The sequence below is a fragment of the Rhamphochromis longiceps genome, linkage group LG4 (assembly GCF_057381845.1).
Source record: "Rhamphochromis longiceps isolate RC_006_pf linkage group LG4, R_longiceps_female_GT1.1, whole genome shotgun sequence".
NCBI lineage: Eukaryota > Metazoa > Chordata > Actinopteri > Cichliformes > Cichlidae > Rhamphochromis > Rhamphochromis longiceps.
Window position 1 is genome coordinate 3,405,305 of NC_140560.1, and position 25,582 is coordinate 3,430,886.

Genomic DNA, 25,582 nt, shown 5'->3' on the forward strand with positions numbered 1-25,582 from the left:
CTGAGGTCCATCTCATTCCAAACCATCTCCACTGGTTTTAGGTCAGGTGACTGTGGAGGCCAGGGCATCTGGCTAGCACTCCATTACTCTCCTTTTTGGTCAAACAGCACTGGAGGTGTGTTTGGGGTCATTGTACTGTTGAAAAATAAATGATGGTCCAACTAAACGCAACCCGGATGGAATGGTACACCACACCTCCATCCTCCGTTCAGCTTTTCTGCTGAACGGCAGGTGGAACCAAAGATCTCTAATTTGGACTCATCAGACCAAAGCACAGATGGTCTAATGTCCACTCCTTGTGTTTCTCTGCCCAAAACAAATCTCTTCTTCTTGTTGCTTTTCCTTAGCCGTGGTTTCTTAGCAGCTATTTGACCATAAAGGCCTGATTCATGCTCCTCTAAACATGTAGAGATGTGTCTGCTACTGGAGCTCTGTGTGGCATTCATCTGGGCTCTAATCTGAGGCGCTGTTAACTTGCGATTTCTGCGGCTGGTGGCTTGGATGAGTTTATCCACAGCAGCAGAGGCGATTCTTGGTCTTCCTTTCGTGTCCTCATGTGAACCAGTTTCATTGTAGCACTTGATGGTTTTTGCTGCTGCACTTGGGGACACGTTCAAAGTTTGAGCAATGTTATGGACTGACTGACCTTCAGTTCTTAAAGTAATGATGGACTGTCGTTTCTCTTTACTTAGCTGATTGGTTCTTGCCATAATATGAATTCTAACAGTTGTCAAATAGGGCTGTCAGCTGCGTACCAACCTGACCTCTGTGCAACACAACTGATGGTCCCAGCCTCATTAAGAAGGCAAGAAACTCCACAAATAAACTCTGACAAGGCACACCTGTGAAGTGAAAACCATTTCAGGTGACTACACCATGAAGGTCAGTGACAGAAGGCCAAGGGTTTGCAGCGCTGTCAACAAAGCAAAGGGTGGCTACTTATCCAGCCGGTACTAAAGCTAGGAGTCATCAATGCTACATTTTATTGTTTGGTTACAACTGGCTAATGACTTGCAACAAAGTAGCAAATTTAAAGTGAAAATAATACACAAAATACTAATACAACAAAAGTGAAATACATTTTAAGTATGCACCTGTAAGGAATAAAATATATTGAATGGCCAATTATGTTGTTAGCTCGCACACTAGAGAGAGGACAGTCCTAACATCGCATCAGGTTAGCATCAGGTTAGCATGTGTTCAGCTAGCTTCATTACTAAAGTGCTATCTCTGGTTCAGAACGTCTTCTTTCCATATTCTAAAAGTTGTTATTATGTTAACATGAAAAATAAAATGCTATTCCAACAAAAGTATGCAGCTGCTGTCGTAAGATGCTACACAGCCTCTCCACAATGGTTGATACAAACAAGATATTTATATTCATTTGCTCCTCTGTGCTGAGGCAGGTCTCTACCACCAACATTTACTAAAACTGGCACATGTGAGTGAAAGACCTACATGTTACGTAGAAGTAACACTTGTAGCTAATAACATGCAACAGAACATATTTGCTGTTTTGCACAGTACCACTGCTTGATTCAAGTGCAAGTTTATTATCAGCCCCTCAGCCCATTTCCACTTTCACGGCAGCGCTCCGTTCATTTCATTCCACTGATGCTCACAGCTGTTTGTCATTCACTGCATCTACTACATCAGCTTTGTCCTTCATTCCCCTCTTCCTCTTGGTTTGAGTTCTAACTTCAGTCCTTGTTTTTAATTTTCCTTTTTTTTCTTCCCTTTTTTCTTACATGTAATTCTCTGTCTTGTCGTTTGTTTGTCACGTGGTGGTGGCTCACTGTTGGCTGGTTGTGTGTGTGTTTTCCGTGTGTCGTCACGGTGGGTGTTATCTAGGTTTGGCCAGCACAGTCATTTGCACTCAACAGTTTCAAAAGATACCGCTGGTTGCCCCGGCGACGGTTGCCCCTGCCAACGCAGTAGTCAACGGCAACGACACCACGTTCCATCAGATCCATATCCTGCCTCCACCGCCTCCTCCTCCACCACATTCCCATCAGCCACTGCTTCCACTTTTCACTTCCTTTGGCTATAACAGGTCACCCGTGACAAGCCCACAGGGAGACACACCTGCTGCCCCAGGTACACGGCCCCTTTCTCATTATTATTATTGTTATTATTATTATCATTATTATTATGTTTATTATTATGTTTATTATTATGAAAGCTTTAAGGGATGCTTTCCTTATGTTTTATGAACTAATTGCAAGTTTAAAAAAATCTGATCGGCTATGTAAGATTCAAATTGGCATTTTTCCTGTTACGAAGGCATCCATTAAAGTTTTCTGTTATTAAATCATTATCCATGTAGTTTTATGTGTTGCTCATACTGTCTAACTTTTGTTTTTCAATTGTTGCTGTTGTCATTTCCATTACTGAGATCCAGAATCCGCTTTGGGGAAGAAGAGTTTAGACCACCTGATATTTCTGGTGTTATTATTTCAGTTGGCTCTGTGGACAGAGATCAAACCGTGCAGGGAAATAGTTGCAGACCATTGCACAAAAATATGCAATACATACAGTTACAGGAATGACATTATATGTAAAAAAAAAAAAAAAAAGATTATTAAATAAGAACCATAAAAGTTTAGATAGAGTTTGTCTTTTTTAATCTCCAGCATACATAACAGTCGTTTCAAGTGGGTTAGGTGATAAAACTCAGATGTATATTGTTTTTTCTGTGTTATTTTCCATTATTATCCATGAAATCTATTCCCTCATTACATTCAAATTGCTTTAATATACATTAACCTCTTAACCCTCTGTGGTCAGTTCTAACCCTAGTCCCAACACTAATCCTAACCAGTATGAGAAGTTAACTTTTATTTTTATTATCAGTCAGCAAAAAAAGAAAATAGTCAAACTGACACATGAGAAAACCTATGCACATTTATTTTCCCTATAAGAGACCATTTCACCTTTCTCCTAAATACAGGACAGGGTTAGGGTTAACCTCTGGCAGCTCATCTGGGGTAGTGGGTGGGATTCAGGTTAGGAAATCGAACAGTGTTTAGGAGAAAAATCATAATGCATGATATAACATAATAATAAGAAAGTGAATATGCAAGACTTCATTTGAAAGGTACCAGCTTCTAGTTTCTGAAAGGTTGCCAATATAACGTTTGGCTAAACAAAAAATAGCCTAACCAAGACAACTTGCTGGTAACCAGAGCGCCTCCTGGGTCTGCCTCCTCCCGGTGGGACAGGCCTGGAACACCTCACCCAGGAGGCGCCCAGGAGGCATCCTTGTCAGATGCCCGAACCACCTCAACTGGCTCCTTTCGATGTGGAGCAGCAGCGGCTCTACTCTGAGCCCCTCCCGGATGGCCAAACCTCTCACCCTATCTCTAAGGGAGAGGCCAGCCACCCTTCGGAGGAAGCTCATTTCTGCCGCTTGTATCCGCGATCTCGTTCTTTCGGTCACTACCCACAGCTCGTGGCCATAGGTGAGGGCAGGGACGTAGATCAGCCGGTAAATTGCTTTGCTTTTACACTCAGCTCTCTCTTCACCACCACAGACAGCTACAGCATCCACATCCATCTGTCGATCTCCCGCTCCTTTCTCCCGTCACATGTGAACAAAACCCAGAGATACTTAAACTCTTCCACTTGGGGCAAGAACTCTGAGGTTGACCCTATATTTAAGCAAAACAGTCATTGATGGGACTGATGTAAATATGTGTCAGTTAGAAGGACTGTTATCTTCATCCCTTGAAATGCCAGTACTCTCAGTGCGTAGGGTTAGAGTTAGGCTTAAATTACTGATTCATTTTGCAGAAAACTATTTTACGTTATTTGGTTGTATTCAGACCTTTTCAGTAAAAACAGCCCAACAGATGAGCAGAAGACAGACAAGCAGTCGATGCTGTTAAAGTGGTGCAACTGAACAGCAGCGCCACATTTTTAAAAAATGCTTTCAGCGTCTTTGCTAATAAGAGAAGTTAGGTGTCAAATAGGCTGGGTAGGCTCCTCATTTTGTGACAAACCTCTGTTCTCCTGAGTTGGTTTGTGCTTTAGTTGTCTTGATTTGTAGTTTTTGGTTTTTACAGTTCTTTCCCCCCGTTTCCGTTTCCTTTTGTTCTTCCCTCCTTCCCTGAATTTCACCATCGTCCCAGCCACCAGGGCAGCCCTGCTCCTTATCCCGACACGCTCCACTCGAAGCCCTCTCCTGAACAAGCCAGAGTGTTTTCTGTTCTGTCCTCGTCCTGCGTGCCGTTTCACGTCTGTTCATTTTAGCATCACTTTTACCCACCTTGTTCACTTACCGTCACTGGATGTGAGTGTGTGTTTGTGTGTGAGTGAGTTGGTGAATTATTTCAATAAACTCTTAGGTCTGTACATGTGTTGAAGGGTTTGGAGAGTTAGAAATTGTTATGATTGAAAGAAACATACAGTAAAGGTGTTTTTCTTTTCATATTGGGAGGAGTTTTAGTTTGACAGCTTTGTGTTTGTAATACTTTTGGCGTTTCTCTTTACCAAACGGGGACATTTTCTAGCTATTCAGTGAGAAACTGCTTCCTGAATAATACAAATTTTATCTTCTTTGATTGTTGAACATGAGATATTAGGGGGGAGAAAAAAAGACTATGTAAAAGTTGGCAACTTACAAGGTATAAAATGTCAAGTGTTGCATAAAAGACCCAAATACATTGCTAGAAAATGTCCCCGTCAGTGCTGTGCAGGTAAGTTTTTCACTGATTGTAAACGGCTCTGTGAATGGGAGACCATTCTGTTACCTCGAGGAAAACGAGTCCTTCCTTTCTTCATCACAACTATGTCAGCTCAGCATGTTTTCTCTGAGCCTCGATGGTTCAAAGACGGCACATTTCACAAGCAGCTGGAATATCGGGCTCTATGAAAGGATGTGGAAACAGACTGGTCAATAACGTTCCCAAGGTCACTCTGAGGGATGCAAAATGTCCACAAGGAGCATCGCAGCTCAGTTTCTCTGCAGCACTGTTGGTCACACATGTAAACCATTATCCAGCCCTTATTAAGATGGTTATAATGGTTTATTTATAATACTCTCCAAATGCACTACAGCAGCCCCATTCTGAAAAGCCCAACATATATAATCACATATTTTTGGATGCATTATATATGTATGTGTATGTACATTATGGCATATATGTGTATATACACAGATTTTCATGTTATGGATTTATTTATGTACTATTGGTATATAAATGTTTTCATATATCTATATATATATGCTGTGTTTTTTTCTGTGTGTGAGAGAGAGAATGTGTGTAAGTTTGAAACCTTTCCTTTATTGCTCCTCTCTCCTACTGGACTTACTTCCTGTCTTTTTCAAGAATTACTTTAGAGTTAACTTAATTAACTCCACTTTATCCTTGCTGTTCTGAGAATAGGACGAATATGAATATGAACATACTCCAGACGACAGTGTAAATTTATCCATTGCAACTTTTTTTATGGATCAAGGCAGGTTGTGATTCAAGATGCTGTCGTCTGAAGCGATTTAGGACTAACATGAGAAAATGTGAGGCCACTGAGAGGCGTTAAGCCTAATCTGGGAACCTCAGTAATCTGCAAACGTCAGCCGTTACCACGGCCTGCACTTGGTTTAAAGTATATTTAAGGAGCAGATATAATCTCATGTATTTTATACAAACTTATACATATAATATATATAAATATATATCATATGAACTTGTTACATAGTACAGTACACATACGTAGCATTGATAGCTGCAGTATTAAGTGCAGACCTGTGTGCTAACCTCATATTAAATCCACTCTGAGGTCAAATTTGAATGCTAAATATCACAAACATATAAAAAGAAAGAGCAGACGTAAGCCCTGCAGTATTATTGTGAACATGTGGACAGTTACTGTTAGTCCCACTTGTTCTGTGGACCTTGTAATTGAATACAAAGCTACCATACGTTGACTCATGACACATGGTGTTAGCAGCTACCTATGAAATGGGAACATTTAGCAGCAAAATAGACAATTATTAGTGTTTTTATAAAATAAAAGTGTAATGCATGGCTGCATAAATAAGCACAGTGCTGATTGCTATAGTTCTGTTCCACAGAAAAATGAAGTATTACTGCGTTAAGTGGCAGAACAACACCAGTTTCCTCGGTCACTTTAGAGTCAGTTAGCGGCTAACAGTGGTATTCTGTGTTGAAGGTTGTCGCGGCTCAGAGGCAAGTCCTCAAAGTTCTCCTACCCCGTCCAGCGGGCCCCATGGAGGCTCCAATGAAGAGATCTGGGTACTGCGCAAGCCTGTGGCAGGTAACTAAGCCGCGCTGCGCTGAGCCCTCAATCCCTGAAACCTGAAGGTCTGACCAGGGGTCAAACAGTATCTGACGCCATTCAGAAAAACTTTTCATACCCAGCGCTGCCATTTCTAAGTGCCTACAGTAGTACAAATGTCTGGAAGACAGAAACCACTCATCTGTTTGTTTGAACCACAAGATGATGTGGTTTGAAGGCTTTCAGGTACTCTTTGACCTGCTCCTGACAGTCTCCCATCTCCTGCTTATCCTTCCATCCGAAGCTTAGCTGAAGTCAGCGGCCTTATGTGTAGGACTGCAGCCATCTGCATCGGTCTACAGTCTTTGTGCGTGCGTGTCTTTCCAACTGCTTGTGTGGGGACATCAAGAAAGCTTAAAAATCTGAGAGAAAACCCAAGAGAAAAGATGGTGTGTGCGCGCACGTGTGTGTGCAACATGTATGAAAGTGTCTTTATTCCACTTTTCTGTTCGTCACTCAATCGTCCGTCACCCTGTCTGTCCGTCCTGTGCATCCAACCACATGCTGCCCAGTGCATTTCAATGGAGAGTCACACCTCTTACCACACTGCTTTGGATATCAGCTAAACCACTCAATGCGTGTGTTTGTGTGTGTGTGTCTGTGTGTGTGTGACTGTATGCATCCATCTTGTTGCATGTTTGCATTCGTATGAACAAAATCTATACGTGTTGTTTGGGCGGTTGCATGCGTGTGTGAATGTATGTGTATGTCGTCTGTGTGTGTGTGTGAATGTATGTGTATGTCGTGTGTGTGTGTGTGTGTGTGTGTGTGTGTGTGTGTGTGTGTGTGTGTGTGTGTGTTCCAGGTGGAGATCGCAGCAGCGTCGGTAGTTCCGGCAGTGTAACCAGTGTGAGGTCATCAGGCAGTGGGCAGAGTGCTGGCAGCGCTGCACACATCCTCCACGCACAGGCTGAGGGGGTTAAGGTACCCTACACACACACACACACACACACACACACACACACGCAAACACACACACACACACACACACACGCAAACACTTGACTAAACCTAACGGATGATCTTAAACAAGTAGTGAAATTTTCTGAGGTATTATGAAATGGTCCTTTAGGCTGCATTCACACTGCAGGCGAAAGCGCATCAAATCCGACTTTTCTGACCCTGTGCGACCATCTATCCCATCATGGTGACAGTGTGAACGGCTCAAATCCGATATTTTCAAATCCGACCTGGGTCACTTTCGTATGTGGTACTGAATCCGATACATATCTGATGTTTCAGAAAGCGACTGCTGTTTGATGGTCATGTCGCATTAAATCCGTCTTTTACGTCACCGACACGAGACAGACGCCAATTATCAGCGCCGGAGAAGACATCGCGAACGCTTCCTGTCCGTCCAGTGAAACTGCTGGGAAGACAGCGTTGGAGAAACGTGAACATTTTATTTGTACTGTATAATCTGCAGATTCTGACAGAAACCTGCAGCTATCCTTTGAAGCAGCGCTCCTCTAAAACAGCAATAATGATAGTTATAAAGTTAGTTTGTAAATAACAAAATAACTTTATAACTTAAAGCAAAATTAGGAAACGTAAAGTCCGAAGTCTTTATATTAAGGCCATCAGTCAAACAATAGTTTGCTCTGGGTGTAAACAGAGCGCGTTGTGTGTGACGTCTTCTTTTGTGCATGCGGGCACTTTGAGCGTTCACACTAGAGCGCGTTTGCTGTCGCATTTTATCTGTAGTGTGAACGAGCAGACAAAAAAATCAGATTTGATAAAAAAATCGGAGTTGAGCATCAAGACCTGCAGAGTGAACGTAGCCGTAGTTTGTAAAACGTAACAAGCTGGGAGTTAAAAGCTGAAATTGAAATATTTGTGGCTGTGCAATAAATTGTAACATCTCATGACTGGTTACTTGGCTACTGGAGGTCAAAAATGACAACTGAACAGGCTTTGGGGGCTTGTGTTTATTTAATTTAAAAAAACTATTTTATAAAAGTATAATGTAGCCAGTGTGACAATATCCATTGGTTTTGACTATAGTTTAGGTTTTAAGTTCAAAGTTAGTAGAGTGCTAAGTTATTAGGTAATGCTAGCAAGTTTCGAGACTTTCATTTATGTGGGTTTCCTTAGTGCTAAGGCAACGGGCTAATAATGGTTCAGTCACACTAAAGTTAAAACTGCGGCCTCTGCAACTGGGAAAAATCTGCGCTTGCTTCGTGATTGCATTGTAGTTACAGCAATTAGTTGGTGGCTGCAAATCTCTCAAGTCCCGCCCAGTACTTTCATTGTTCAGGTCGCCTGGGAAATGTGTCTCCAAATAACTGCAGTCCAACTGATTGCACTTACACGTATATTACGCCACCCAACACGTTCCTATATTACGAGTTTGGAAAAATGAGGAAACATGAGAACTGTTTGGAATCAATCTACACATGCACGTTTATTTTACTTAAATCGCTTTGGAAAACACTAACTAAGGTTAAGGTAAGGTTATGGTTAGGATTAGGGATTAGGGTCAGGGCTGGAATACACGGCTGGAACGTGTGTTACCGCAGGAGCGTCATCCTATTCGATTTCATGCTCAATCCGGCGCGTAGCATAGGAGCGTGGGTGGTCACCTTTCCAATGGAACGCCTCGGGATGTGAGAAATCGTCGGTATATTACGCGTCGGGAGTAAGAACGGGTTTCACTTCCAGGTACTCCAAAGGTTTGCAAACCTTTGTAAAGGAATAACATTTTGCCAACACCTTTCATCAATCTGAGTCTAAACCTGGTTTGCAGCTGGTTGTTTTCTGGTTATATTGCTATATAAAAGCATCTCATTTTGTAGATACCACCACCCTGCACCATCCAAACTTGACACCAGTTTTACACTGAAAGCAGACTGACTCCACCTAATTGCTGTTTTATCGCCATCTTGATGAACCAGAGTCACTTCACAGTAACTGACTGTGTGGTTGCAGACCTGCTCCACATCTTCAGAGGGATGTTGTTTCAAATACAACAACATCTCAAGTTCACTGGTTCCAGTGATTTTTCTGTGCCATGGTCTCGAACCACAGTTTATCCTAGTGTGACTGTAGTATAAAATACTAGTAAACACTAGGAAACCTGCAGCAAACGCTTCAGGGATTGGCTCTACCACCATGTACATCATCACTGATGAAGGCTTACATGATGATACTAATCCTGCTTTTAGAAGATCTATTATATTGTATCTACTGTACATTATAAAACGCTGTGAGGCGACGTTTGTTGTGATTTGGCGCTACATAAATAGAATAGAATTGAATTGAATAGAAGATATAACCTTTGTTCCTTATGAATGTTTATTTATTCCAAGTCTTACCAATGAGTGGACAACATCAAAGTCATTTTTATTTCTTCTTGTCTTTAAAATGAAGGTACAGGGCTGTTGTTTGAAGCTACAGTTCAGGACGTCACATGTAAATAGTTTGTAGGCAAACAGATGAGTGGATAACTGTGCTTTGACTTTTTTATGCTATGCCTTTATGCATTATTCTTTTTAATATTTTCCTATTTGTTATAGATAAGATGTAACATTAAAAAAACATCTGTAAAAGTAAAGTATACCACGACGTTAAAGATTGAAGTAGTGGCACAGAGATATGCCACATGGACATTATATCCCACATTTTTCTCTCATAAAAAGATTATGCAGATGGATGTCAGTTATTTGAACGCACTACAGTAATAGAACCACACAGCAGATTTGTGTAGCTCAGACTCGGTGAAAGCCTCTGTTCTCTCTGCATCTCGTTTCTCTTTCGTTGGAAGTCCAATTTTTATTGCAGTGCTGCAGGTTTCAGGAGGATGTTTTACTGTGATTAATGCGGTGGCAGTCGGCATACATCATGTCAGGGTTTTTTTCCCAAAAGACAGCCTTTTCTCCAGAGATCAATTCTAACTGAGATGATGTAGGTACTGAATCTATAAAAGGCAGAAACAGCACCCAAGCAACTGACTTTTTTCTCACTGAGGATATGATATTCAGCAAAGGTGTGACTGTCCCCTGAAGGCAACAGTAGATAATTTAGAATGAGTATATGAGCATGAAATGGACACTTATCATCAGATATCATGATTTCAGGAAACCAAACCCTTTAAACGCATGTTTTATCCAGGATGGATGGCCTGTGGAGTAACATTTATTAGAAGCGATACCACATTTTTCTTTAACAAATGAAAAGTAGAATTCATTATTCCTGAAATATACTCACATGTACTTTAGTTTTGCTGCTACAGCCTCATTTGTTCTGGTGTAATGTGTAGCCTGTGGTGACTATTGTAACAGTAGTGAGTTTATTCCCTGCCTTTATATATAACCTTTCCATACTACTGCCATTGTTATGTTTTAATATGCCTCAGATAAATTCAATTTGGCCTCCGTGTTGGCACAGGGAAGCCAACACATGGTTTTATATCTATAATAAAAAAGAAAAGAAGCTCTGACTGAATTTTCCACCATGTTTCCAGCTGTGTGGTTCATGACAAAAAATTTTTTCACCTAATAGTTATCTTAAGAGCTTAAAAATGAAGGATTTCTTACTGCGATGCATCAACTTTAGTATGTTTAGAACAAAGAATATATGATAATGTGAAATGTTATTACCTTTCGCTTGATCTGAACATGTCTTTCATTAGAACATTAAAAAACTGGTTTGACCAACTATGTATCCATGCAAGCTGTGGCAAGATATGCACAGTTTTCTAATTTATAGTCTTTACTTTCTATATGATGCTAATTCTGACAGTAAAGTCTTGCTAATGAAGAGTGCCATGTTTGAGATCGTACACTGTGGTTTGCTAAGTGTACAGAGGAGCAAGGTGTTCGACAGAAGGGGGTTAAGTTATCAGAAAGTTAGCAGTAGTTAATCGAAGGGACTACTACGCAACTCCTAGCTCAACGTAGTGATACGGTAATGTTAGCTAAATGATATTTAGCTTAAGTAGCTAATATCAGCGGGCCAAGGCTAACTGGGTCATGGCTGGTAGACAAAATTAAAACTTGGCTGCAGCTTCTATGTTGGAAAACTGAAGCCAATTAAGTGTCTTAAACTTTCTACCGAAAGGCCACCAGATGGCGATAGCTGTGGTCACAAAAAGACATCCAGTCCAACAGACGTCTGTGGGAAAACAGCCAAACAGGCAGATGAAGTGTGGCAATGAAGCTATTCTTGCCCTATTGTACTTCTGTTCATGTGGACGTAGCGTTTTCAGAGGGAGAAATGTTTTGTCATTCATCCAAGTCTTCAGTCTCAGCTGACTCCAGGTTTCCCCAATCACCTAAAGAAAGCTCCAGCTGATCCAGGAGGGAAGGACAACCGCTGCCCAAGCGAAAACCCGTAGTGATCCCGTACGTGTCAGGAGTATCGGAGCAGTTGAGACGCATTTTTTTCTAAACACCAGGTCTCTGTGGCTTTTGAACCCCAAAACACGCTGCGCCAAAAAACTGGTCCAACCCAAGGATCGGGTCCCCCGACACAAACAGAGTAACATAGTGTACGCTGTTCAGTGCAGGAGGATTGTCAGGATTTATACATCGGGGAAACCAAACAACCTCTGGCGAAGCGGATGGCACAACACAGAAGAGCTACCTCGTCGACGCTGCAGTCTATTTACACGTTTTCATCTGAAAACGCTCCGCGTCCACGCTAACGTTTTCAGACGTTTTCACAGAGTTGTGCGTCCACATTGAAACGACTGAAAACACTTACGTTCCAGTCCTGAGCATGCGTGAAACGCAAGAAGATTCAACCTGCCTCATTTCTGTCTGCTGCTTATTTACTTTCCGGCTTTTTGAAACGTCGCGGCAAACTGTCGAGGAAAAGCTTTTTTTAAATGGACTAACAATGAGGTGGAGTTGCGAGTCTGTGAGTAACACAAATTACAAAGTTGCAAAAGCGAGTGAGAATGAAAGAATTTAAAGAAAAGCTCTCTGAATCATGTACAAACTGTTATTAATCTTTAATAGGGCTGTCAAACTTCAGAGCTGCAAAATGCCCTCCGCTATCTTAGTTTAATTGGTCACATGACTGCATCACGTGACTAAAATGCGTCATCGTTTTCGAAAAGGCTCCGGGTTCGCTGTCCACACTGCGACGCGAAAACGGCGTTTTCAAACGTATGCGCTTTGGAGAGCGTTTTCAAAATGCTGCGTTATCCTTGAACGAAAACGCCGTCTCAGTGTGGACGGGAGGCCAAAACTGAGAGAAAAAGATGCGTTTTCAAAGGAAAACGTATTAGTGTGGACGTAGCCTAAGACTGGGCAAACCTGCAGTCAGCTGAGACTGAAGACTTGGATGAGTGACGAAACATTTCTCCCTCTGAAAACGTCCAGATGAACAGAATCAACCTTTGGGATGATTGAGCATGCATCGAGATGAAAATATGCTGTATTTTCAGCATGTTGGAAAAAAATGAATGCCACGTCAGGGCAGTAAAAAGAAAGTCGTTAGAAGTTGGTGCTCCTGTGTATGAAAGTGTGGTCTCATAAATGTGCTGTGTTTGTGTGGACTTGTTTTTTCCAGCTTTTAGCCACCGTCTTGTCTCAGTCTGCCAAAGCGAAGGAGCATCTGATGGAGCAATCCAAGTCTGTGGATCAGCCTCCAGGTAGGCCAGGCAGGTGACCAGAAAAGAAAGAAGGCTTTCTCCGTTTCCTCTTGTTGCTTATTACTAATCTCACCGCCAAGTATTTTAGGCATACTGTAATATTTGATAACACAAACCGAAGCACAAGCAGCAGGAAGCTGGTGAGAGAAAGAAGAGCCAATGCTTTCTAATAAAGAGGAGAAGAGCAGAACCAGGGAGCAAGAGAGTGGGATGAGTCTTAATCCACAGGTCTTTTAGAAAATGTCATCATTTGCTTTCACACACAAAAAGATCTTGGCTTGTTTGGTAGACAGATGGCCAAGGCAGGGGATGTAGGAGGGAGTGTAGAAGGGTGTGATTGGTTAAAAAAAGGTTTGCTGTATGTTGGGAACCAGGAATTCTGTTGGTTGAGCATCAAAACAATGAAGACGACCGATCGCAAGGCAGTTAAAGGAGGAGATTCGAGGTCAGATAGCAAGCGATAAAGTCTCCTGTTGATCGATCCAAGTATGCAAGCATAGGACGACAATTTGTGACTGGCCAACAATATTTCTCCTCACAGGCTCTGCCAGCTCCTCTCGGACGTCGAGCCAATCAGGCTGTCCACTCCACGAAGCGCCGCCTTATGATGCCACGGCAACCAGGAAGGGGGAGGGTCCATGCGAGGGGAAGGTAGGACAGTCCCAAATCCCTACAGATTCCGCCTTTCATGCAAACACATACAGGCAGTCACCACCATCAGCATCTAACTGCAGGATGATAAGAACGTAGCTTCTCAGTCACCACAACCACAACACTCGCTCTCACACTTGTACACACACACACACCAGGATGTCCCATCGGTTTCTCTCGCAGCTGGCTTCGTCCGTGCTGCGAGTTTTCGGATGCAGCCACGACACGGTGAGTGTGAGAGTGGATCCTGTATGAACGTGAACGAGGAATCGTGTGTGCGTGTGAGGAAATCCTGCATTTCTGTTATCTTTTACCTGCTGGCCATTGTTATTCGCCCCTTTTAGTTGCAGCTTCTCTTCTTCCATTGCTGTATTTTTCTTACTTTGCTGGAAAAACATCTGATAGTGCACCTGAGGGAAGGACATCCTAGTTAGATATTGGCGGGTGTGTGTTGTGTGTGTGTGCTGGCAGGGGCCCAGCAGTGTGCATAACGTGGGTGGACTTAGCACTAAAAGTGTGAAATCTGAGCTTGCACCATGTGCAATAAATTGTCATTTACTGTACAGTGTATGTGTGCATGTTTGCCCATGTGTTTGACTTCACGTGTCATTGTACAATCGTTTCATGTTCAAAACAAAACCAAAAACAAAACAGTGAGCATATTTAAATAGCAGGTGGTCATGGTGGTAGTGTGCATCGCTTGCCTGCAGTATATGTGTGCACACACTAGCATGTAAGCCATGTTCTACTGACCATCTGTTAGATAGAGTCCCGATTCCTCTGCACCCAGCTTCACAATACTTCCCTAGACAGGTAACGTGGAAGAACGATGGGAAGAACGATGGGAAGAACGATGGGAAGAACGCCGGTGGTTCTTGAGGGACTTTGAGGAAGCAGGAGGGACACGGGGAAAGAGAGAAAGAGCCTGAAAGAATGGAGAAAAACAAGAGTGACAGGAGGGATGTGGGAGTTTAAAGAAAAGCAGCGTGTGAGTGGGAAGAAGTCAAGCAGTGGTTTTCCAGTTAGGCCGATTGCTTTTCCATCTGCTGTCACACAGCAGGACACTACTTTAACCATACTCCATCATAATAAAGGTCTGGGTCATAATGAAGGTCACCAAGCAACAAATTTACCTGGGACTGCACAGCATTTTTATTCCTTCGACGCTCACCCCATATATTGATACGGTGTTCAGTCTTGATTGGGTCTAATTTATAAAAGCCAACACATGAGCCTCGTGAGAAATAGGACAGATAGAGGGCACACATATCATAACACCATATAAACAAACTTTTCATTTCTGAATGTTGGACTTATCGAGGCAGAAAACTGTATCCTGTAGTTGTCCTACATGATCAATATCAAATCACCTGGAATATTCACACCACACAACAGCATTGATAACCTGTCCCACATTGTCCAACTTTTATTGCTACACATTTAATCAAACTTAATGAAGTTCTTTAAAGCCAGTAACTAATTGGTTTCTTAAAATCTGTATAAAGTATCAAAATCACTTAGAATTTTTTTTAGTTATTTCAAAAACAATAACACTTGCTTACTCCAGTAGCAATCGTAAGAAGTCAAAGATTAGCTTAAAGTTACGTTTAACAGTAAGAGGCCTGTCTTTGACCCTGTGGTATTGTTGGACTGTAAAACAGGAGGGAAATATTTGCTAGTCTGACTGTTGTTTAGCATGCTAAGCTACATCCCAGACCCAGGATTTCCAGGCCTCAGTGGCTTCCCACTTTTCATGTCGCATCCTGGTTAGCTAACATCTGCCGGTCTAACAGACGCCAATCACAGATAAAACATGGACAGAAAGCTGAACTTATAATGTGAATTTTTAAGGTTTTGAGTTAACATGCAATCAGTCAGAAAATCGGGGTTAGAAGTGTGAAAGTATCTGAAAAGGGGAAGTGTGCAAAAGCGAATGTGTATGCTTCTAATTAAGAGCAGCGTTTTCTGGCGTTGCCTTTTTTGCAGCACTGTGCAAAACAAACAGTAGACACTATGTGTTTTCTCTGCTTTCCAGCTGTAAAGTGTAAGATACAGATTAGCCTGTTGTTGCTAATCTGACCTTCTGTAGTAGCTGAGATTCTGTCGACTGGACGTTTTCCCTTCCTAACCTTAGCCTGGTTTTCACTGCAGGACCAAGGGAGGCTGTCCAGGGCTATTTCAGTAGCCAGCCAGCTTATAATACCGCTGAATCATCCATTAATGTGTAAGAATTAGCTTAGGACCACCCTAAAGATGACAAGACATGGTCATTAAAATGTAGCCCCTCTTTTGCCCTACTTGGCCCTGCTGAGAAAAAAAAATGGCTGTCGAAGAAACACATGGAGCCAGTGACCGCATGCCCCCTGTCTTCTCTCCCGTAGAGCTCAGAGGCCGTTGTCCAATGGCTGAGCGACTTTCAGCTGCAGGTCTACGCTCCAAACTTCCTGGGCGCTGGGTATGACTTGCCCACCATTAGCCGAATGACCCCGGAGGTAAGGCAACTAAACCCTGACCCTGACTCCCAGAGAGGTCGCAGGCACCTCCAAGGACCACAATGAGAACAAGTCTGCACGACTTTGATTTGTGTTGTCCTTGATGTTTTCAATATGCATGTAAATAATTTATTTTACAAAACAAAATCGCAAGTGAGCACAATTAAACCACTCAACCAACCACCTGCCTTTTCCTGCCTCGTGCCTCACCTGCCTACGTTCACTTTCCTCCCCCCTCGATCATGTATTGCCTTCCCCCTCTGACTCCAGAAAAGGTTTAAATGTGTGAACCCCTTCGCGTACTGTTGAGTCTCTGGGCTCTCACCAGCCCCACAGTATTAAAACCTTTGCCATCGGCTCAAGTCTGAAGAAAGGTCATAAAATGGCCATGAAGATAATGAGACACGAGTCATCTTGCTGTTCGTATCCCTATTTTTGCAAAATGTTAAACAGAAAATAACCAGTACAAGACGACTGTATGTTACTGCGTACTGTGGCTCTTGGTACACCCTAGTGGTCACTTAATGCAAGTTGTGTGTCGTACTTAATGTGTGGACCTTTAAAAGTAGTTCCTTTTTACTCAGAAGAGAATGTCAAATAAAGAGTTGCAGTATGGGGAAATTATTATGTAATGTTTTTGTGTTTAAATATTGTCTTCAGAATTCTGCCTAAATATGAATTAAAAATAAGCTCTGGTTTAAATGTTAGCATCAAGATCTTAAAACAAAGTCCATAAAAGACAAAAATCCTCCTGTGATGATACCTATAGTATTTTTACGTGTTTGTTGTTTCCATTTTAAGCTGCCGGTTGAACGCAGAGAAATTTAACACATTCAAAAACCAACTCAGTGAACTTGTGTTCGACTTTGTGACCCTTCACCTCACCTCCAACACTGCTCCTGCTGCTGCTAGCTTTGAGGAACAATCCTGGCCCTGCCACACTTAAAAACAAATAATTTATAGCATTCATAAATTACTTGTGTATATATGCACACTTTGTGCACGCTGAAGGGACTCAGATTAGCGATGGCTTAAAGGGCTTTTCTCATCAGAGATGTGTCACTGAGCGGAGGCCTCGTCTCCTGGTTCGTCCCACAAAATGATTTATGCAGCCAAGTGTACGTGGCGGCTGTTGTATAAAAGTGTGTTCTCGGGTGTCCTAACAACTTCCAGTGAGTTGCACTGAAGTCAAATGTAGCACTTGTGCCATGCAGCGCTCTGTGATATTTCTGTCTTCTTTATATCAAAGTGCGGTCATGTCTGCGTACCAGATTCAGCCTGTTTTTTTAATTTTGGCCGCCTCCTTTCACTGCAGACATTTGCTTTTGTTTGCCATGCTTTTCTTATGGGTTTGACACATCCGCGCTCTTCTCCCTTTAGCCGACAGAAGCCTTCATCAGATATCACGCCATCTCTTGTGTTGCAAATTTTCTTCTGAGTGTGTGTGTGTGGAAGACAGAGAGAGAACGACAGAGAGTGATGGGCACTTGGGGAGATTTTCTTGTACTTTGTGGAATAAAAATGCCTGAACATATACTTACAGCTTCTTACTTACATGTTTGTGTGTGTGTAGGATCTGACCGCTATTGGAATAACTAAACCAGGTCACAGAAAGAAGATAACATCAGAGATTAACAAGCTAAGTGTTACAGAGTGGCTGCCTGAGCATAAACCTGTGAGTACACGCACACACAGACTTTTTAAACCAGTCAAATAGATGCTTGTATGTCATTGCTATGCCAAAACTTTGATTGGTTGATCATGACACGAAGTGTCCTGTGGGCTAATATTCTGAGCTACCATGGGAAGCTACAAGCTACTGCCTGCTCAGCGCTCTTATTTCTGGCATTCTTACAGGCTAGCCTAGGAGAATGGCTATCTTCTGTTGGTCTAAGCCAGTACCACCAGATGTTAGTGCAGAACGGTTACGAGAACATCGACTTCATCACGGACATCACTTGGGAAGACCTGCAGGAAATAGGCATCACCAAACTGGGTACGACAAACAAACAATGCAGTGCTTGTTTTGTTTTTCCACTGTGAAACTGTCATGCGCCGTGGTGCGCGGGCACGAAAGGATCCAGGCGCAGACTCCGAGCTAACAAAAAGACACTTTATTAAAACAACGAAAGGCGACCCGGGGAAAGTAGAGAGCAAAACAGAAACTAAAAATCCGGGGAAACAATGACACGAGGAAGCCGGGATCGGGACGGCGGGGGGGATAGAACGGAACCGTGGGAGCTCGGGAGGGAAGTGTGGCAGTCCGTGGGGGCAGGAAGTCCGTGGAATGGCGAGTGGGCCAGGTGAGCGCCGCGAGATCCAGTTGAGCCGGAGGACAGGCAGGTAGCAGACGCCGAGTAGAAATCACTGTGGGGATGACTACGGACTGGCGTGGAGCATCCGTCAGCGCCGGATTAAGTGGATCTCCGTGTAATCACCGGGATGGAGAGCAGGTGTGCTAATGATGGCCCAGCCCGGGGGCGTGGCTACCCGAGCATCACGCATTCCACAGACCATGACAGAAACATGAAAGTTAAGCTACAGTATCCCCTACTAATCACAAGACTCTGCATGTGGTGTATAATGTGGCCAACATTCACATTTGAGCATAGCTTTATGTATGTTAGGTGCACTTAATAGAGATGAAAGTAACCAGTAATCTCAAAAATAAACGAGTGAAGTGATTAAAATGCAGACTTAAAACCAGAATACGTATATAAGCATATGCAGAGAGTTTGGAAAGTATTCTCAGGGCTTCACTTGTTCCACATAATGACGTGTTACAGACTCCAAAATGAATTAAGTTAATTTTTCATCTCAAAATTCTACATATACACCATAATGAGTGAAAAAAGTTGACACTCAAAATTGAGATCAGGTGTGTCCTTCTTCCACTGATCATCTGTCAGACGATGAACTTGATTGGACTCCATCTGTAATAAATTCAGTTGATTGGACATGATTTGTCTCACACCTGTCTATATAAGGTCGTACAGTTGACAGTGCATGTCAGAGCACAAACCCAAGCCATGAAGTTTATGTTAATGATGAATTATGAAGACGTCTTTTAGATTTTCTTACAGGGAAGCTAACTATTCCCCCAAAATACTAGCACTCTGCCTCTGGGTGCTGAATGGTACATGAAGGGTTTACGACAGGATATCTGTAAAAAAGAAGCCGGTTGAAGATTTCTGCTGCTAGAAATTTTCTGTTGCTAATCATTTCATGACTGAAATAAAAGCTAAAGTAGCTCTACAGTTCTGTGGCATCCCTAAAATTCAAAGAAAGGTCATTTACTACACTCAAAACCTGAGCTTTATTCAATATCTTGACCCCTATGAACCCCCCTAACCCAAAAAACTATAACGAGACTGACCTTTTTGGACTACATAAAATATAGTAAACTTAAAATATCACACCCAGCATCTAAAGAGTGGGAGTTCTGAGTTACAAGTTCTCTGTCCACGCCTCCCCATCTATAAAACATTTACTAGCTAAACTGGTTAGTGTTACCATGTTAGCTGTAGCGTTTTTAGATAAGCTAGCTTCTGTAGCCTTACAGTTTTCTCAGTTAGTCAGGTTTAGTTTTCTGTTCAGGAGTTAAGGGAAAGTGCACTGACGACAAAACAAATTTTCAGTGCATTTGACTTGCATTACCTGTGTTATGCCAAACTGTAATTCCACTTTGTTAATGCTGTAGGCCACCAGAAAAAGCTAATGCTGGCGGTGAAGCGGCTGGCTGAAATGCAGCGCAGTTCAGATGGGCGGGGCTCCCTCCGAAAGAAGCCCCCACCAATCACGCAGCAGCAGGAAGTCATGTCGATGGATAGTCCTCCCCCAGATGGTGAGATCATTCAGGAAAATCTCAGCCTGTACAGTTTTAACTCCATCTTTAATTGGAATTATCTGTATGTTTCATTTGATTGTGAAACCAGTAAAAAAATAAATCATGTTAGAGTTGCTTTGGTCGTCTGCTGGTCAGATAGACTGGTGGTCCACTCTTCTTTGTTCTCAGTGGATAGTCCTTGAGCCCATCTCAAGTCCCCCATCAGACCACAGCTTTCAGACTGGTTGGTTTGGCTATCTTGCACATCTGTTGACATCTGTGACACCTAACTTACTTTACAGATGGCTGTGGAAATATCAGAAGCTTCCCTTCACTTGTCTAGGTGGATTCATACAACTGTCTAAAGACTGTATTTAGTGCATCTTCCTGAATGAAAGTCTAGTAAGCATCTTTATTTTTGACACTTGACCAAATCTGAGTAGAGCTCATGCTGTTTGCAGTTTGGGGGTTAGGTTGACTGAGCCCATAATGAAGCTACTAGATTGAAAGCAACTGCTGTGTAACAGTGGTAAAGCATTTCATCTGAGTTTCATTTACTTAATAAACCTTTTGTGAGATAAAAAGATAAGATTTCATTTATCTTCATCTGAGTTTCTCTTTGTCTCTCTTCAGAGGTCATGTCTCCCAAAATGAGCACCTTCCAGGACAGCGAGCTGAGCACTGAGCTACAGAATGCAATGACCCAGCCAGTTCAGGAGGTCAAAGCTCAGCGAACACGCAGCCTCAGCAAAGACCACGATGAGGTGCTTACAGGCGGAGGAGGAGGTGGAGGTGGGCCACCTAAGAAGGAGGCCCGGACTATGAGGCAGCAGAGCAGCCAGGGAAGCGCGTCCTCTCACCGAGGCAGTGTATCCTCACAAGGCAAACATCGTCACTCTCATTCTCACTCGCAGCCTGCACCTCCCTACACACCCCCACACACTCCTACCAAGACCAGGACCTCTTCCTCCTCGTCCACATCATCTGTGCAGAGCACGTCTTCCCCACAGGCCAAGCCCAAGCCGTCCCCACAGTTCATCCAGGGGGAAAGACCTCAGTCACCGCGCTCACATCCTCCTCAGTCTCCAACCCATCGCGGAGCCCCGTGCCAGCTTCAGCCCCAGCAGCAGCAACCTCAAATGCCGCCGCAGCACCAGGCTCACCCTCACCCTCAGCACCACCCACAGATGCAGGCGATGGAGGTCAGGGAGAGTCAGCAAGTCCCAGTCCTCTGTCTCCCACCAGAGGCAGAGTTAGCAGAGGAAGAAGGACCAAAGAACTCGTCTGTCCAGAATAAACGCGCTCACACGCTCAACCGATACGCTGTCTCAGATAGCGAGTGCGATGAGAGAGCAGGAGGAAGAGGAGGGGGTGGAGGAGAAGCAGAAGCTGACGTTGTAAGCCAGAGCTCAGCCGCTGTGAGAGGGGAAGGAGGGAAATACGCCACAGTAACTCACCGAGTCAGCCGTAGTCACTCCGTACGCAATCAGGAAAAGGGCGCCAACCGAAACCAGAGCCAGTCGTTTGCTCTCCGTCAGAAGAAAAAAGGCCCACCCCCACCACCGCCCAAACGCTCCAGCTCAGCCATCTCCACCTCCAACTCCAACCTGACAGATGCCAACACGCAGCCGAATACGCTCACCACTACTGGGGGGATGCTGGATGTGCCTTACTACCAACAACGGCGGGCCAGCGACCTGGGGGTGTCCGTGGAGACAGCTGCCGTGGAGACGAGCAGCGTTGGCAGTGTGAGGAGCATTGCCGCCATGTTAGAGATGTCTTCTATAGGGGGAGGAGCCAAAGGCATGGCATTGCAGAAGAACTTTTTGCAGGTAATGTATACAGAACTTCATTTCTCTAACATAACACTACATATATGTTTATTTATTCATATGTATGCTGTAACTAAGTGAAATATGGTTGTTGTGCGTTCAACAGGTGGGGAAAACACGCGATGCCATTGGTCTGGATGGTGAGGTGGTAAACCGACGACGAACCATCAGCGGCCCCGTCAGTGAGCTTGTGGCTGCTGCAAGGCGCGACCAGCCAACTCCTTTGACTTTCCCCTCTCCCTCCACCCAGCCTGAATCCTCCCCTCCTCCTGTTAATTCCTCCTCACCCCAACCTCCATCCTCACCCCACCCCAGCTCAGGAGGTAGTGGCAGCTCTTCAGAGAATCTGCCTTTTGCAGAGGAGGGAAGTCTGACCATCCGCCGCCATGGTCGAGGAGAAGGAGAAGGACAGGTAGCTATCAATATATATGTTTGTCTATCTATCTATCTATCTATCTATCTATCTATCTATCTATCTATCTATCTATCTATCTATCTATCTATCTATCTATCTATCTATCTATCTATCTATCTATCTATCTATCTATCTATCTATCTATCTATCTATCTTTTGCATTATCTATGTAATGTAATGTGCTAAAGCTAATGTGCTCTAATGTATTGCAAATCCATAGTCAAGCTTCTGTGTTCTGTAAGCTTTATTTGTCTTATCCATTTATCTTTGTCAGTGTTTTTTGACTGTGCAAAAATGACCCCTTATCATGAATGTATGAATTTTCCGTTAGTGTGTATTTTGTGTATGTCTGCAGGGTGACGGCGAGGGTCACCAGGGAGACAGCAGCTACGCCCAGGAGGACATCTCCAATGCTGAAGCCACGGCGACCTTAAAACGACGACCCCGCAGTTCCAAGCCCCACACCAACGGCTCTGACTTCACCCTTCAAGAGTCATCCACCGTCAAGCGACGACCCAAGAGCCGTGACAAAGAGCCCGAGGGCTACGCAGAGCTGGCCACAGCCAACGGGGAGTCTGCGAACACCGGGCAGCCAAACACCACGCAGCCAGTTCCCTACCAGAACGGCACAGCCACAGTGAAACGCCGCCCAGTGTCTGATGCTGGAGTGATCGAGCAACCGCAACCTCAACCTCAACCTCAACCTCAAACTCAACCACAAGTGACTGCTGCTCCTCGCAGGGACAGCTTGGACCAAGGAGCTCCAGTGGCAAATGAAGGTGGTCCTGTGAGGAAACCAAAGCCTCCAGTCTCCCCAAAGCCTGTAGTGGCACAGATAAAGAGACAGGGAGGACCTCAGACCCCACCGCAGCCTGTATCCAACAAACGAGTACCCCTACCAGGTCCGGGGACACCTGGAAGTCCAGGTAAACACAGTGGATTTGGGTGTTTTGTGTACATATTAATTCCAAATGCCCTTCAGGAAGTTGAAGCAAAAAAACAGTGATGAAAAGGCAAGCTGAAAAATAATTTTACAAAGTGTATTTTCATGAGTAAAGAGTATTTCATGCTACCCGGTCAGTCAAAGCTTATCGGTACTGGAGGGGTTTCAAACAGCGTTATAGGCCCGTATCAGCCAGTCTTAGATAGTGTTTATAAAGGAAAACAGCGTATTTCAGCTGCTCAGTGATCCAGTCTTTCTCTTTGCTCTCTGTGTAGTGGAAGGAAAGAAGATCCCTCCACCAGTTTCACCCAAACCAGCGCCACCACCCACAGCGCCCAAACCAGCCAAGCTCATCCACTCTGTAACTGGCCCCGCACTGTCCACCCCAGCCTCTGCCCCGCCCAAGCAGCACTCTGCAGTGGCCCGACAGACCAGTTCACCGCCCTCCTTCCCCCCATCTAACACTCCCAGCCCGCCGAACGCCAAACCGACGAGCCCTTCCTCCCAGAGTCCCCACACGCCACAGACACCCACCACACCACAGACACCTCAGACTCCTGCCACTCCCAGCCCAACCCCTCCGCCTGTCAAACCCCCACGATCCTCCATCGGGGGGGTGTCAGTGGACAGCGGGATGTCAGGGGGCGGGGTCACGGCGCCAGCCGCCACGACAACAGAGTTCGGAGTGGATTCATTGGTGCACCAGAAGTTGGAGGAAACAAGCGCTTCGCTGGCTGCTGCTCTGCAAGCCGTGGAGGATAAAATACTACGACAGGAAGAGTAAGGACCACACTCACACACACACACACACACACACACACACACTGACAGTCATGCTGTTAACAACAGTTAGCCACACAGAAGCATCTGGAACGTTGTCCTTCAGTAGGTGATGATATGAACCCTCTACAAGTGTCTACTACGGATTAATCTCATCAAGTGAGATCAGCAGACCACAGTCTAAGGGACTGAAAACTAGCACCCACTCAACATAGGTTGTGAGGATTTGTGCGGAGAATTCAAACACTTAAGGCCTTTGCAGACAATCACATTCAAAACATACTTGATTTGTTGCATAACAGCTGAAGTACAACTATAGATGAAATCTTCTTGCACATTAATAATAATATAATCCGGTACCATTCAGTGGAAATGTACAGTGGGGCAAAAAAGTATTTAGTCAGCCACCGATTGTGCAAGTTCCCCCACTTAAAATGATGACAGAGGTCAGTAATTTGCACCAGAGGTACACTTCAACTGTGAGAGACAGAATGTGAAAAAAAAATCCATGAATCCACATGGTAGGATTTGTAAAGAATTTATTGGTAAATCAGGGTGGAAAATAAGTATTTGGTCACCTCAAACAAGGAAAATCTCTGGCTCTCACAGACCTGTAACGTCTTCTGTAAGAAGCTTTTCTGTCCCCCACTCGTTACCTGTATGAATGGCACCTGTTTGAACTCATCATCTGTATAAAAGACACCTGTCCACAGCCTCAAACAGTCAGACTCCAAACTCCGCCATGGCCAAGACCAAAGAGCTTTCGAAGGACACCAGGAAAAGTATTGTAGACCTGCACCAGACTGGGAAGAGTGAATCTACAATAGGCAAGCAGCTTGGTGTGAAAAAATCAACTGTGGGAGCAATCATCAGAAAATGGAAGACATACAAGACCACTGATAATCTCCCTCGATCTGGGGCTCCACGCAAGATCTCATCCCGTGGGGTCAAAATGATCATGAGAACGGTGAGCAAAGATCCCAGAACCACACGGGGGGACCTGGTGAATGACCTGCAGAGAGCTGGGACCAAAGTAACAAAGGTCACCATCAGTAACACACTACAACGGCAGGGAATCAAATCCCGCAGTGCCAGACGTGTTCCGCTGCTGAAGCCAGTGCATGTCCAGGCCCGTCTGAAGTTTGCCAGAGAGCACATGGATGATACAGCAGAGGATTGGGAGAATGTCATGTGGTCAGATGAAACCAAAGTAGAACTTTTTGGTATAAACTCAACTCGTCGTGTTTGGAGGAAGAAGAATACTGAGTTGCATCCCAAGAACACCATACCTACTGTGAAGCATGGGGGTGGAAACATCATGCTATGGGGCTGTTTTTCTGCCAAGGGGACAGGACGACTGATCCGTGTTAAGGACAGAATGAATGGGGCCATGTATCGTGAGATTTTGAGCCAAAACCTCCTTCCATCAGTGAGAACTTTGAAGATGAAACGAGGCTGGGTCTTCCAACATGACAATGATCCAAAACACACCGCCCGGGCAACAAAGGAGTGGCTCCGTAAGAAGCATTTGAAAGTCCTGGAGTGGCCTAGCCAGTCTCCAGACCTCAACCCCATAGAAAATCTGTGGCGGGACTTGAAAGTCCGTGTTGCTCGGCGACAGCCCCAAAACATCACTGCTCTCGAGAAGATCTGCATGGAGGAATGGGCCAAAATACCAGCTACTGTGTGTGCAAACCTGGTAAAGACCTATAGTAAACGTTTGACCTCTGTTATTGCCAACAAAG

The 25,582-nt window shown here is 44.1% G+C and overlaps 2 protein-coding genes across 7 annotated transcripts in view; both read left to right on the forward strand.

Annotated features, from left to right (window-relative positions):
• The window catches only part of caskin1 (CASK interacting protein 1), a 122,797-nt gene that overhangs the window by 92,447 nt on the left and 4,768 nt on the right, over nt 1–25,582 (forward strand). For 2 of the 6 annotated variants that reach the window (XM_085402953.1, XM_085402952.1), the window contains exons 11-23: nt 1,852–2,097; nt 6,175–6,279; nt 7,106–7,224; nt 12,817–12,898; nt 13,440–13,549; nt 15,931–16,041; nt 17,615–17,716; nt 17,899–18,037; nt 19,742–19,885; nt 20,501–21,699; nt 21,806–22,111; nt 22,446–23,040; nt 23,333–23,837. In XM_085402953.1, the coding sequence (XP_085259079.1) occupies nt 1,852–2,097; nt 6,175–6,279; nt 7,106–7,224; nt 12,817–12,898; nt 13,440–13,549; nt 15,931–16,041; nt 17,615–17,716; nt 17,899–18,037; nt 19,742–19,885; nt 20,501–21,699; nt 21,806–22,111; nt 22,446–23,040; nt 23,333–23,837 (3,763 nt within the window). The remainder of the gene's footprint in view (nt 1–1,851; nt 2,098–6,174; nt 6,280–7,105; nt 7,225–12,816; nt 12,899–13,439; nt 13,550–15,930; nt 16,042–17,614; nt 17,717–17,898; nt 18,038–19,741; nt 19,886–20,500; nt 21,700–21,805; nt 22,112–22,445; nt 23,041–23,332; nt 23,838–25,582) is intronic. The other 4 variants (XM_085402954.1, XM_085402956.1, XM_085402955.1 and 1 more) reach the window with 4 other exon arrangements.
• LOC146670826 (uncharacterized) overlaps nt 1–25,582 on the forward strand; it is a 411,199-nt gene that overhangs the window by 30,297 nt on the left and 355,320 nt on the right. The gene's annotated exons all lie outside the window — the stretch shown is intronic.